General features: G+C 46.5%; 1 protein-coding gene across 3 annotated transcripts in view; it reads right to left on the bottom strand.

Moving 5' to 3' along the window:
• Positions 1-13,575, bottom strand: part of ERG (ERG, ETS transcription factor) — a 174,958-nt gene that overhangs the window by 109,189 nt on the left and 52,194 nt on the right. Inside the window, exon 1 of one of the 3 annotated variants that reach the window (XM_025050208.1) lies at positions 1,281-1,422. The exons of the other annotated variants lie outside the window; for them this stretch is intronic. Within the exon in view, the coding sequence (XP_024905976.1) occupies positions 1,281-1,298 (18 nt within the window). The 5' untranslated portion in view covers positions 1,299-1,422. Of the gene's footprint in view, positions 1-1,280; positions 1,423-13,575 lie in introns of those variants that run through there. 3 annotated transcript variants of the gene reach the window in all.

Genomic DNA, 13,575 nt, shown 5'->3' with positions numbered 1-13,575 from the left:
TGATACATGATTTTTTTTTTTTTTGGTAAATTATTGAACATACTTTGAAAAATAGAACATACCTTGAGAAATAACTGAACCAGAACTTCTGAAACGCAGTTTATCTGGTGGGTGTAAAATCAAATCCTCTAATAACAAAAATCTCGAGTTACAAAAATACCAAACCAAGGAGGATTTTTGAAAATGCCTTGGCCCAGTTCTGGGCTAACTTCCATGTTCATGAATTTTCAAATGAGCTAAAACCCTTGACGAAAACACAACCCAATGCTTCTCACATATATGCAGCCAAACTAAAGGCAAGCAACTACTAAAACCACCTTTTTCAGGATCTGTTTTCACTGTCGATGTTTCTCTTTTCTACAAATGTCACCAAGGCACGGTGGCCTTGAAAACATTGTAACAGACCACGACTTCATACGCTCTATGCTGCTCACCTGCACTCACCATTAAATTGGTTTCGCTTCCCGGAATGAGGCCACATTTTGGTCTCCACCTACGTGGATTTATCTCTACCTTCATCTCCATATACTACCTATGAGACACACTTGCCAGAAAAACACATCGGACCTCACAGCCCAGAGCACAGACAACTGAAAGTCGATTCCCCTCCAATTCCCACAAACCAAACATCACCAAGAAAAAAGTTTACTCACAGCGCACAGAGAAGTAGGTATTTTATTAAAGACCACAAATACACGACCAAACAAACCGAATTACCACCATTTGAGTCACGAGAACTCTCCGTTCTCGGCACGAGGATCCGAAAATCAAGTCAACATTTGCACGTCCCACGACCAACGGCCACCGGCCAGGTACCTCTTCACTTCCACCAGGACTGGCTGGCATCCCCGATGCTAAGAGTCACTCCAGAGCCTCCAAAAGTTCAACATCTACAAGCCCATCCTCGTCTTCAACCCTGCCCTCCAACCTCTCCAAGTCCGTCGCCGGCTAGCTGATACACCTCCAGGCGCCGACGGGCATAGTTAAAGAATATGAAAATTCAGACGCGCTCCAAAAAGCCTTCGCAAAAGTCATCCACGGCACTCAACAGTGAATTTAGAAACCCCAATTTTTTTCTGAGTTTGAAGTTTTTAAGCCTTGCGGATGGTTGGAGTAGGAAAAAGGAAATTTACTAGGCAGTGCAAAGGAAATCTTGTTGTCCTCTATTGTGGCAGTGGGGGTGTTGCCCAATCCTAACTTATCTGCGTTGATAAAGGAAACCAAAGAAAAGAGTAACAAGCACAAGATTTTTGCCAAACGAGAAGGAACCCTTTCCTTACCTTAATGGTGCTGGCCATAATGCGATCAAGTTTATTGATCGTTAATAAATGTTACTAATAATTATTGCTTCTCTCTGACCAGAAAGTAGTTTTGATGAGGTTGTTTAGAGCGGATGAGATTGTGCTAAGTCTGGGAAATGAAGTCAGCCAATGGCAGGAAGAGGTTTCTATTGGTCCTGGCTGCCCAGCCCGAAGAAACAGGATATTTGGGAGTGGAGAGATAAGAGACCCTGAAAACAATGTTGTTTTTCTTGATGATATGCAGCCAGGAGATTTTTTTTTTAATTAAAAAAAAAAGCATCCATTGCCTGGGACTAGGACCGCCACAGCAGGTGGGACCCAGCGTGCCACTGTGTGACTCGCTGCACCGAGGCAGGATGCAGATGTGGTGGGACTCTGCACGGCCTCACGTGGGCTGCCAGCACCTCGGGGCCAAGGCGCTGAGGGCGGCCGGGTGCCCGGCCTTCTGGGGCCCCCTCCTCTCGGATCTGCCACACACCTGGGATGAGGGCCTGGAGCCCCCTGCTCCTTTCTCCTGAAAGAACACTTTGCAGGTGGAACTTTTTTCAGGTGACCAGATGGTGACGTTATAATAATAGCCATTCGCTTGCTATTTTTAACAACCTACATCTCAAGTGAATGTTCCAGAACCGTTTTATTTTTATTTTCCAAACACGTCATGTTTATTTGCTCCACAATGAACCTGTGGAAAACACAAAAGACTCTAGAATGAAAGTAACCAAGAAAAACAAAGATGAAAATAGACCTGTCAAATCCTTGTTTGCAATTATTTATTTAAGATCCAAATAACTGAAATGACTACAAATACTTTATCATGTCAGCGAGCGGGTCCCACTCTGATGCACGTCAGCACAACCAGGCACAGTGTCCACCCGAACTCCTGGCCACACAGAGGTGCCACGTGAAGGCCTCGCGAAGTCCCCAGAACCCGCACTGTCAGCTCGGGGCCACACGTCTGTTTTCCAAGCGAAGGAAGTGTGGCTCATGGAGTATGGCCTGAGCATTCCTCCGAGGGGTTCGGGCCTTTTATTACTCATTTTCAGGAAATTACTTGTTCTCTGTGAGAAACATTTCGCTCTGAATGCAGCCACATGAAAGCTGCACCAGGACTGAGGTGTGGTCTCCACGGGAGACACGCCGAACACAATGGACCAAGTCCCTGAGTCACCCGGCGACTCCGTTTCAGAGGTGGGTGTTCTGTGAAGTGACTTCACTCAGACGTCAGGCCTGCCTGTGTCGGGGTTCCATCAACCGGCCAGTGATAATGGCGCCCTTGTGTCCCAGACAGAAGGAGGAGGACAGGGGAGAAAGGTGGGGGGAAGGAAAGGGCAGGGGAGAAGAAAAAAAGGAAGGAGAAGAAGGAGAAAGAAAGAGAGAGGAGGGAGGGAGAGAGAGAGAGAGACAGAGAGAGAGGAGAAAAGAAAGAAAAAGAGAGAGAGAGAGAGAGAGAGAGAGAAAGAGAGAGAGAGAGAGAGAGAAAGAAAAAGAAAGAAAGAAAGAAAGAAAGAAAGAAAGAAAGAAAGAAAGAAAGAAAGAAAGAAAGAAAGAAAGAAAGAAAGAAAAGGAAGGAAAAAGAAAAGAAAGGAAGACTGAGAGAAAGAAACAAAGAAAAACAAAAGAAAGAGAAAATATAAGAAATCTTGTTCTGCATAAAAACCCGAACTGGACAAATGCTCAGCACCCACATTTTGAAGGGACGTTGATTTCCTCGCTTGTCATCTTCAAACAATGAATGAGATGGGGCGAGCTGATTAAAATTGTGCTTCCCCTAAAATGTCAAGGGACTGAGGTGGTTTATTGTATCTGGGCAGCTTCCACGCGGATTCAGGAGTGCTGAGGAAAACGCTCTCGCCTCCTCCCCAAGTCCTGGGGTTTTGCTCCCCCCAGAAGCATGGATTGTAAACGCTAAGGGTAGCCCCCTACTGAGCAGCGTGCTGTGAGGGACATCCCAAAAAGTGGCCTTAAAGAGGATGACCCCTTGGCTAACAAAGTCGCCAGAGAGAAAATGTCCCGCGCGGTCCTATGTCACCGTGACTCCTGGATTTTCAGCCCTTGATCTCAAGGCACTTGAAGCAGCAATGGTGATGGGATCTAATTCTTCTTTGAGGCTGGCCTTTCGCTCCCTGATTCTTGCCTAATTCAAGTCAAACAGTGAACTGAGTGAAATTTTTTAACTCTCCATTTGGAAATAACGTCAAACTTACCGAAAAGTTACAAGATAATACAAAGAAGTCCTCGTCCCCTTCATCCGGCCACCCCACCTGGGGGTAATTTATATCATCTGCTCTGCCTTCTCTCTCAAATAGGTAAAATGAGTGTAGATGTGGACGTACGTACGCATTTTTATTCTTTACTGAGAATAAAGAATAAAGACAGAAAACCTGATTCTATTATTTGATCTATTTGATCTACTTCCTGAAAAGTCTATCCATAAGTTTCACTGGATCTAATTTTGAAAATACAGATAAATATAAAGCGATCTAATGAAAAGCTCATTTCGAAAAAGCAAATCTTCCTCATTTCTAATGACACGGTGTTTGACTGATTCCTACCGTCTTCAGAGAGAATAATTTCTGACGTCTAGAATGGCATAATGGCATCCAAGCCCAGTATTCTCTGAATATTTAATGCAAAGTTCTTAAAACAACGAAAACAAAAAAGACTGTGATTGGCTCTTGACAGAGGAGGCATACCTCTTAATTAGAACAGAGCGGTGCAGGAACCACTGCCCAAACATTACTCCAGCAGGAAATCATCTGAAGATGCAGATAGCACTCTGCCCTCCCCTCCCCCGTGTCAGCTCCCAGCCACTCAGCGGCAAAAGAACTGGCTGCCCTTCCATTAGAGGCCACCCCACCCCCGCTTTGGGGAAGCCACCCTGCAGGTCACCAGGCAGACCCACTTCGGGGACGGTCCCTGATGGCCTCTACCTGAGGGGCATCCATCAGGACTGGGTCCTTTACCGCCCTCCTGGGACATAGCAGACAGCATGGCCCTCCCAGCGTCCGTGTGAACAAAGAGCACATTTCCATTTTACATGGACCCAGTACGGACCCATTACCCATGAATTTACCAAAGCCCTGAGGCTGCCTCATTGTGTCTCACTCCAAATAAAAAGAAGGAAATAATGTATAATAGATCACACATTTACTGTGGGTATAGAAGGAGCTGTCATCTATGCGTCCTAAAACCGTGCCTTCCCATTTTCTCGAGTCAACGAACTCTCATCCTTACTCTATTACTAACTTCTCCATGTGGGATCTATGGAGTAAGGTCAAGAGTGGACAACACGTTAGAGGAGGGTGACATAGTTCTAGAAATGATCTATGAGCATAGCAAAGAGATAATAGATCATAATCTCCATTGGGACACAACAGAAGATTCACTCTTGATGGACTGATCGTCACATTAAACACTCGTAAAATGAAATGCTTATCACTGAGAAAATTGCAGGAAAATGATGCAGTAGATGAAGACTTAGTGAGATGCAAAACTCTTCTGGTAAGTTAGAGATCACGTTATAAAGGAGAACTAGATCACAGACCCATTTGGTAAAAATAACAAGACAAGGTAAAAATACTAGTGGGCCGGATATTATAATAGCAATGGTAGAGCATCTTTCTTTCCCTTTTTGTTTTCCCCCTTCCCATCTGCTTCACCTATATTTTCAAAACTTTTACAGTCAACATAAATTGCATTTTAACGTGAAAGTTCCATAAATACCATATAACATGCGATGTTTTTGTCAATATCTCTATAACATGCAGCACACGATACCTACTGCGATCAACCTGCATGTGTGTGTGCCAAAATCCACATGGCCTTCTAAATGCCTACGACAAGGATAAAGTAACTCTTTCTGATCAGTGTTAGTAAGGAAACCTGGGAGACGCTCCTGTGTTTTGTGACGGTCCCTCCCCAGCATTAACCCATCCAGCCAGTATGGCCCACGTGCCCTCTTTGTGCCAGGCACTCTGGCCAGTCCTAGGAAAGAAGGGTGGTGACAGGGCTGTGTCCAGCCGCGGGGGGTCTCAGCGTTCAGGAAGTCTGTGTCAAGCAACTCAAATTCCACACACATAAAACTGCAGAGCCCAGGACTGACCCGAGAAACGCTGACTTTTTAAGGGCAAAACAAGAGGACGAAGTGCTGTATGTGGCCCCGAACATGAAAGACGAATCTTAAAACGTCTAACGTTTGGAATTTTCAGGAGTGCCCTGCGAGGAGGATGTCCCAAGGATGTCTGCCAGGGAACATGCCTGAGACCGCAGATAAGGGTCGCACATCTGGACCCGCCCCCACAGTGGAAAACTATGCCATCCGGTGGGACTTTTCCACTCACGGCAGTTGGAAGATTTGCCTGAGAACACGTGCGGCGTGAGCCACTCCTCGCCCCCAAGGTCACCCATTCTACACTGGCAAAGGACCGTTTTCCTATTCAAACTCCGTGAGCACAGTTTCACCACTGGGTAAGGCCGTGTGTGCGTGTGGCATATCCTCCAGCAGCGTGTTAAGAAATAATCCCATTACAATTTAAATAACTATTGTTTCGACACCTTCTCTGGGGAGTTAAGATATTCTTCAGCGTCTTGGCTGATTCGAACTAATCTAAACCAAGGAAATTATCACATACTAAATTCTCGACTTCTCAACACCAAGTTGCAATTTCCTTCATGCTGAAGCACGTGTCCGTTCAGCTCTGTAGGCTCGAATGAAGCAATGATTTCGATGGACGCGATTTCATAAGCGTCACACATATTCTCCAATTTCATAAGCTCGCATTTATTCTCAAATTTTGCCAACTTTGCTCTTACTCAATTCCATATGCCTCTACAACTGCAGCAGCATTAAAACTTGTACCAAGGGTTCAAACTACATCAATTATTACTTGTGGCTTTACAAAAAACAACAACAAAACCCCGAGTTATTATTTTGGTACAATAACTTAGTTTAAAGGTACTAATCAATTTGCTGATTCGATGATCATGTTTATCTACAGTTTGTGAACCATTCAATGCATGTCAAGGTCTTTATCCACACAACTGGGCAAGTAGGAGAAGAGATGCCACAGCCACCAGATCGCCACTGGTCAGCACGAGCCTGGGCCTAGCTCCCATGCCACATAACGTGAGGGTGCATGAAGGCATGCCGCCACCCTGCCTCGAGGCGGCCCTGCTTCTCTGTCCCCTGCTCAGGTCTGAAGTGTTGTGTCCCGGTCACCGCCCTCTCAGCCATGCTTCCTGGCCACTCGGAGAAGTCACTAGTCAGATTTTTAAATGTGATTTTTAAGTGCATTGGTCCTGTTTCTGAGATACTGGACATCAGCATTTATTTTTGTCTTGATACGTACTTATTTTATAAGTCAGTTTTTAAACACACACACACTGCTTCTTAAAGGTATTTAATAAAGTGCACTACGATGTCACCCAATTAATGGAAATTTGCAGAGAGGCCTCGATTAAAGAGGTGCTGCCCCTCCCCTCGCTTTATAAAGGCTGCATTTAGTCCTAGACTGAGGTGACCCTTCTTTTTGACTCACTGCATTAGTTTATGGGTGTGTGTCTGTGTTTGCCAACTTGTTTATCAAACGTGAAGTCAGAAATGAGGCCAAGGAAGAAAAGGTTTGTCGTCGATGCATTTACATTTGCATAAGTGTCATCAGGCAACCTGCAGACTAACTGGGTCCTATGGCCACCGTGGGAGGCAGGCATGTGACAGTGCAGGATCCTGCCTTACTGTGGCAGCTGCTCAGCTGTACCCTCTCCACCCTCCACCCTCTCTGCAAGCAACCGCTCTACACCGTCCACTCTCCGCACTGGCCCCTCTCTACTCTGTCCCCTCTGTTTGTCCCCTCATCTGCAAAGTGAGGTAGACCTCTTGGGGGGATAAAGTGCAGTTCGAATCAAGGCAGACCAGTTCTTTATGGAAATTTGTTAATTCTGTTTAAATTCGCTAAATTGAATCAAAACTCTGATGCCGATTACTTCGCAGTTTTCATCTGATCCCAACATAAATCTCAGCACATGTTCTGGGGAAAAGCTGCGGTTAATCGGGATAAGCAGGAGTGTTCTCTCTTAACGAACTGTCGATGACAGGCCAGAAGACAAGCGGCAGTTTGCCTAGTGGATACTATTCTATCCTTTATCTACAGCTACGGAAATCATCCCGCCTCAAGAATTTCAGGAAGGGACCTGAAGTTCACTGCTCCGTTTACTCGCCAGCTAGAGGCCAGAAGTCAGTCGGGCAGAGAATTTCCCTTTGAACGGCTAGAACTGTCGTCACTAGAGGGTGCCAGACGTCCCCTAAAAGGCGGTTGGATGGACGACGAGTAAGCCTCCTCCTTGACTTCACATTCCTTGAACTGATATTATTATTCTACAAAGTTGTCTCATTTTTATCCATTAAAATTAAGGTCCGACATTCCTAGTGTAGAGGCTGTTTTTGAACATTTCCAATAGATCATTATTATGGGACATAAGGACATATACACGTATGAGGAGTAACGATGGATCATACAGCTATGCATAGGAGGCTAGGAGCATCTTTGTTCGGGTGAGATCCGGCCATGGGAATTGCATAATTGTTCTACGCCGCTACGAATAATTTCAAAACCTGACACATATTCTGCTTTGCCATAATTCTAGACAGTTCGATATGTCCCCAGTGCAAGTTCCATCAAATTAACAGATAAATTTTGAATGCGTTTGTTTTCCTGGAAAAAAATATTGGTCTTGGTGCTAGCACCTTGCCTAAACTCAGGTTCCAGGAGGTCTTTTCAAAAGATGAGAATTGTGGGAAGAACATGGATTATGCTATACGATGTGAGAGACATTTTGTAGTGCCTTTCTTTAAAAAAAAAAAAAAAGTATAGTATTTTGGGATTTGGGGATGTGCTTATAATGCATCGCTCATAAGAACAGTGTTCCATTTCATACACATATGAAATAAAATAAGCTTTAAAACTATATCTATTTCTTGAAAATGATCCTATTATTAAAATAAATCCTATTATTAAAAGCCATCCTGCTGACTTTTAGGTCAGCAAAGCGTTAGACACTTAGAACAAAATGCAGTGCTTAGGAAATATTTGCAAAACAAAGAAGTTAAAAGATTTTGCAACGTTTCTCTTTTCGTCCTCACTTGTACTTAAAAATATCTGTAGCATTTCCTTTGTTCCCCTTGTCCTCTGGTTCATTCACCAAGGGGTAGAGAGGTCAGTAGGTGGCAGCTGTTTGTGTTCCTGGCTGTCCGGAGGCGGGCCGTGTGGCTGAGGCCCCGGCCAGGATCTGAAGAGGGACCAGCAACTATGGCTAGTGATGTGTTTGCCTCTCGCTCTGCCAGGACAGTGCGCTCTGCAGAAGGATAATTAAGGCACCGTTCCAGCGGTTAGTGTGCGATTTTTAAAGGGAAACAAAACTTGACTTTTGCGCGTCAACGGCACTGAGCAGACAGGACAAGCGCCGAAAGCCTAGCAGCGGTGGACGCCCCCAGCTTCGCCACGACGCAGCTCCAGATAAAAGATGGTGGTGGAGGAGGGAGGTGACTCCAGGCTCAGCGCGCCCAGCACCCGCAGCACTGGCGCAGGTGGGAACTGAGGGACGTGACACGGAGCTAACTGCCGTGTCAGCCAGCAAAGGACACAAACACGCTGGCAGGGAAAGCTGGGCGGCATCCTCAGAGGATGAGCCCGGGGCAGTGTCCGGCTCACAGAGGCCTTGCTCGGGGTGGCGAGGCCTCATCTGCTCAATGACTCAAGGAGTGTTTTACTTCACCTGTGCCAACTTTCCATTTGTAAATCAAGGAGCGACTGTGCAGGTTCATTCACAGACAGAGCAGCACGCCCCCTGAATCCCCCAGCGCTCTGTCATGGGGCTGGCACTGTGCAAGCATCTGCTGAATGGATGGATGAATGAATGAATGAATGAATGAATGAAGCAAGAAAGCGAGCATGTCTCCGGAGCCCTGGGGCACTGGTGAAAGGCAGTGAGAGTGGCTAGCCCAGGAGAGGCCTTCGAGGGCCCAGAGTCTGACTCGAACTTGAGACTCCACCAGGAGGGGTGAGGTACGTCCCAGTGAGAGACCTTGTGACAGGCCCAGCCACAGCTCCGCCCAGGCCCAGGCCACCTGTGACTCACCTGAAGAGGGGTGGCCAGGGACAGCTGTGGCCAAAAGACCATCTTTCTCCTTAATTCTGAATAGAACGTGCCCAGCATCTGTGCTGTTCATCTGGTTTTCAGCTGCTTGCTGACTGATTCCTGAGACTGTTCAGATTTAAGATGCAAACTGGTACTTAAGTTGTGAGCCACCCGTGCCTCTCTCATCACACACACGAAATAGGTTATGTTGGTGATGAAGATAGATGGATGATGATGAAGATGATAGATAGACAGACAGGGACAGAAACAGAGACAGACAGACGGACGGACGGATGGATGAAGGAGAAAGACAAAGAGAGGCTGGCCATCTGCTCTACACCATGCCCCTTCCCCCAGCAATCTGCCAACTCCTCTCCCAAGTATCCAGGCTGCGTGCCTGGGTAACTTCAGAGGTGGCTTTCTTGAGCGATTTTTCCAGATCAAGGCACTGAGGAGTGAAGAAGGTAAATTGTCTCTAAGAGACTTTCCAACTCTGTATGGGATTTCCATCTCAATAACTGACCTAATAGTATCTGGCAGTTAGTGGATATTTAATTTAAAAAACACTGAGTGAATGAACAAATGAATGAATGAGTGAGTATATGCCTTGTGTTTTGCCTGCATCGTGATGAGTTGACAGCAGACTTATCTGAATTTCAAAATAAAATAATAGCTCCCATTTGTATACTACTTAGCCCTTGCAATTTTCCAAAGTAACGCTGACTAAGATTACTTCCAGCAGCTGGGCTGGTTTCAGATGCACTTATTAGAAACCATGGAAATGGCAGACTCATTGTGTTTCCAGACGTTTGCCATATCACCCATGCTAACTCTATTTCCCCAGGTGGCCCGATAAGATTTCCCGTCACACATGCCCTTCTTACAAAGTGACACGGACACTGCTTCCATCAAAAGGTAGGGTCCATGTCCCCAGTCCTCGAAGCTAGATGGGCCTGTGACAGCAGCATGCGTTCAGCTACGTGACTTCCGAGGTTGCCGTACAGGTGACACAGCCCCCCCACCTCGGGTTTTTCGGGGAGCAGCATTCTTCCACCCTCTCATCACTCTACAGGGACAGGCCATTCACAAGTTTCCCGTCGCCAGTCCGGCCGACAGCCGGCAGCAGCCCCCAAAGGCAGAAGTGAAGAAATCTTCAAGATGAGTCCAGCCCCAGCCGCCTTTCTACGGCGACCATGAAAGAGACAGCAGAAAAGCCTGCCTGCGCCCTGTCAACCCCTAGAACCACGAGGGACAAGGAATAAAATGATCGTCACGATTTTAAGCCACTACATTTTGGAACGATTCGTCATGCAGCAAAAGGGGACTAAAACGCCATCAGATGTGTCCTTATCCAAAGAGAGACTTTTGTGACGTGATTACAGTAGAAAGAGGTCTCCTGTGCGACTGCCCGTCCTGTCGTAGAATCTTTGTTGGCGTCGACCGTATGCTCAGCCTTGTGTCAGGCGCTAAAGAGGCAAGAAGAGAAACAGTCCTCGGCCAGAGAAACCAACAGACAAGTGAAAACCTCAAACTCACAGATCGGGTGGGGAAAGAACACGCCAAAATCACAACATCGTTTTGAGTCCAGAGAAAGGACGACGGTCGTGAACACCAAGGGCTCTCCCCTCCCCTGCTCTGTTCCTTAACTGCTCATGTGCCTCTGGGTCACCTGACCCCCCGTTCCCCCCAGGAGAGAACTGCCCTCCCCACCCCCTCTGCTCACTCCTCAGCCCACACCCAACGCCGCAGGTAGCCCCCGGGCACCACGCTGCTGGTGCCGCATTCCCATTTTCTAGAAACATCTCTGCCCGTCAGGCCAGATTACTTTCCGAGGAGGCATGGGAGAACTTTCACCCCCACCTGACTTCCACAGAAATGGGGGCGTGGAGGCTTCACTACTCCAAGTTATGGACAAGGAGCCCGAGTGCTCGAAGGTGTCATTCTCTCTGAAACACGAGCTCCTTGAAAACCGGGGCCTCTGTCCCCAGTGTGGTCAGTCGCTAAGGCTTCCAGGACACCATGGGGGGTTCCACCGTCAATTCTGACTATAACGAGTGCCACCTGGAAGACGGCAGCGGAGGGGCCGGCCAGCCAGGGGACCAGAGCTCTCCTGGGGACGCAGGTTCACGCAGTAGGTCTCTGACTCCGAGAACCACCGGCCTGCATGCCGCCCGCAAGAGAGCATGAGGCCGACGGCGGGCCCCGTGGAGTTCTCCCCGGCCCTCTGCGAAGCTTCTGGAAAGGAGGCGCCTTACCCTGCTTAGAAACGCGCATCCTGAGTCCATGAGGGGACGAAGCGGCCTGTTGTGATCCCAGATCACCCCAGCGCCCAGCCCTCACCTCCCAGACTCGGCCAGCATTTGCGATATTTGATTCCACGTTACTTAAAGCTGCTGCAGGCTTTTCATCGGGCATGGAAACCATTAAAGTGTCTCCCTCACACGCCACTCTCCGTTTTATGGAATTCTTGCACCGGGGAGCTCTTTTTATTTTATTATTTTCTTTAACAGCCAGAAAACTGGGAAGTTCACAAAGAAATTTTTCAACTGCCTTAAGTGACCCTTAACCTAACAGGTTTTGCCTAATCTGTAAATTGGAGTTAAAAGTATTTGAGGGCCTTTGGAGCGGGGGCCTCTTTGTCTTTAGCAGAGCAGGGAGAAGGCTTACAATGGGGCTACACATGCCTTGTGCCTCTTTGTTAGTTTCCACGAATCAAAACCAGATGTGAAGCAGCGGCTACCCTTCGCTGACCCACGGAGCTGCGGCTAATCCAGATCCTTCTTAATAACTCAAAACTGTCACCCTTTAACTATCTAATTTTTTTTTCTCACTAATAAATGCAAAAGAGAATTGACAGAACGCATTCAAATCCATTTCCCTCGGAACACATACAGATTTTCCCCGATAAGACCGGGAATGAAATCTCTCCCCACTGCACCGTGTGGCTGTCGTCTGTGTTTTAGATGATCATGCCTTGAACAAAACGAGACCTGGAAGGAGAGGAATCATCCCGAAAATTAGATGTTCCTGTGGTTGCCTTTCCCCGCGATGCTGTAAATGTCAGAAAACATAGAGGTTTAGAGTGAAGGATCTAGCACCCCAAAATATTTCCCAGAGATGGAAACCATTTTCATTTCCAGTCACTTTCCTGAAGTTAAAGTAATGAATATCAGAGGAGGAGAAAAATCAATAGATACACAAATGATTCGCAGCCTCCCAAACGAAGAAATCATTCCGCGCTACATTTGAATGTTCTATCGATATGTCTACTTACTAGATCCAAGAGGAGCTGTTTTAACATAAAAATCAAATATAAAATTGTTTCATACATTGAATAATTGTCTTTTACCTTACAGTAGGCACAAGGTGGAATGACTATAGATTCAGGGCTAGACACTGACTGATGGTCAGCACTTCTAAATATGGCAGTTACACTGTCGTGCCGCATATGACTTCCTTGTCCCACACGGCTATTAGACTGATGCATATGTACAGGTAAGAGAAAGGATAAGAACAGTCACTTCTCCATATTTCATCATTGTAAGGCTGCAGATGGTAAGATGCAAAGCACACAATGACTTAACATATCGCTAAAAAGGAAAAAATAATTCTGCCAAACAAAATTAGCCATAATACATTCTTATCCATCTATTGTAAGACACATCAAATTTTTGAAAACAAACATGCGCCTTGGAATAGCTGTAATGTGGTTTACTTACAGAAGAATGAATCATGAAAGCACTAAACGTTATTTGGAACAGACTGCAGGGTTCCTCAGCCTTGGCAGTATCGACATGTCAGGCTGGATAACTCTTTGTTGGGGGCGGGGGGCTGTCCTGTGCATTGTAGGGTACCCGCTAGCATCCCTGGCTTCACCCCACTAGAAGCCAATAGTACCTCCGGTAGCTCCAGTTATGACAATCAGAATGGTCTTTGGACATTGCCTAATGTCCCTAACAGTAGAAGTAAAATCGCCTCCGTGGAGAAACACTGGAACAGAGTGATTCAGTTCATCAGCTCATGATACAATTTAGTCTATGAATAAATGACAGACTGTCTTTGAACTAGAAATTATATTGTCGGATGAGATGTATTGAACTAAAGAAAACATTGCATAGACAGTGCTTACGAGACTGCACTT

Source organism: Pteropus alecto, unplaced genomic scaffold (assembly GCF_000325575.1).
Source record: "Pteropus alecto unplaced genomic scaffold, ASM32557v1 scaffold97, whole genome shotgun sequence".
NCBI lineage: Eukaryota > Metazoa > Chordata > Mammalia > Chiroptera > Pteropodidae > Pteropus > Pteropus alecto.
This window is presented reverse-complemented; position numbering and strand designations above follow the sequence as displayed.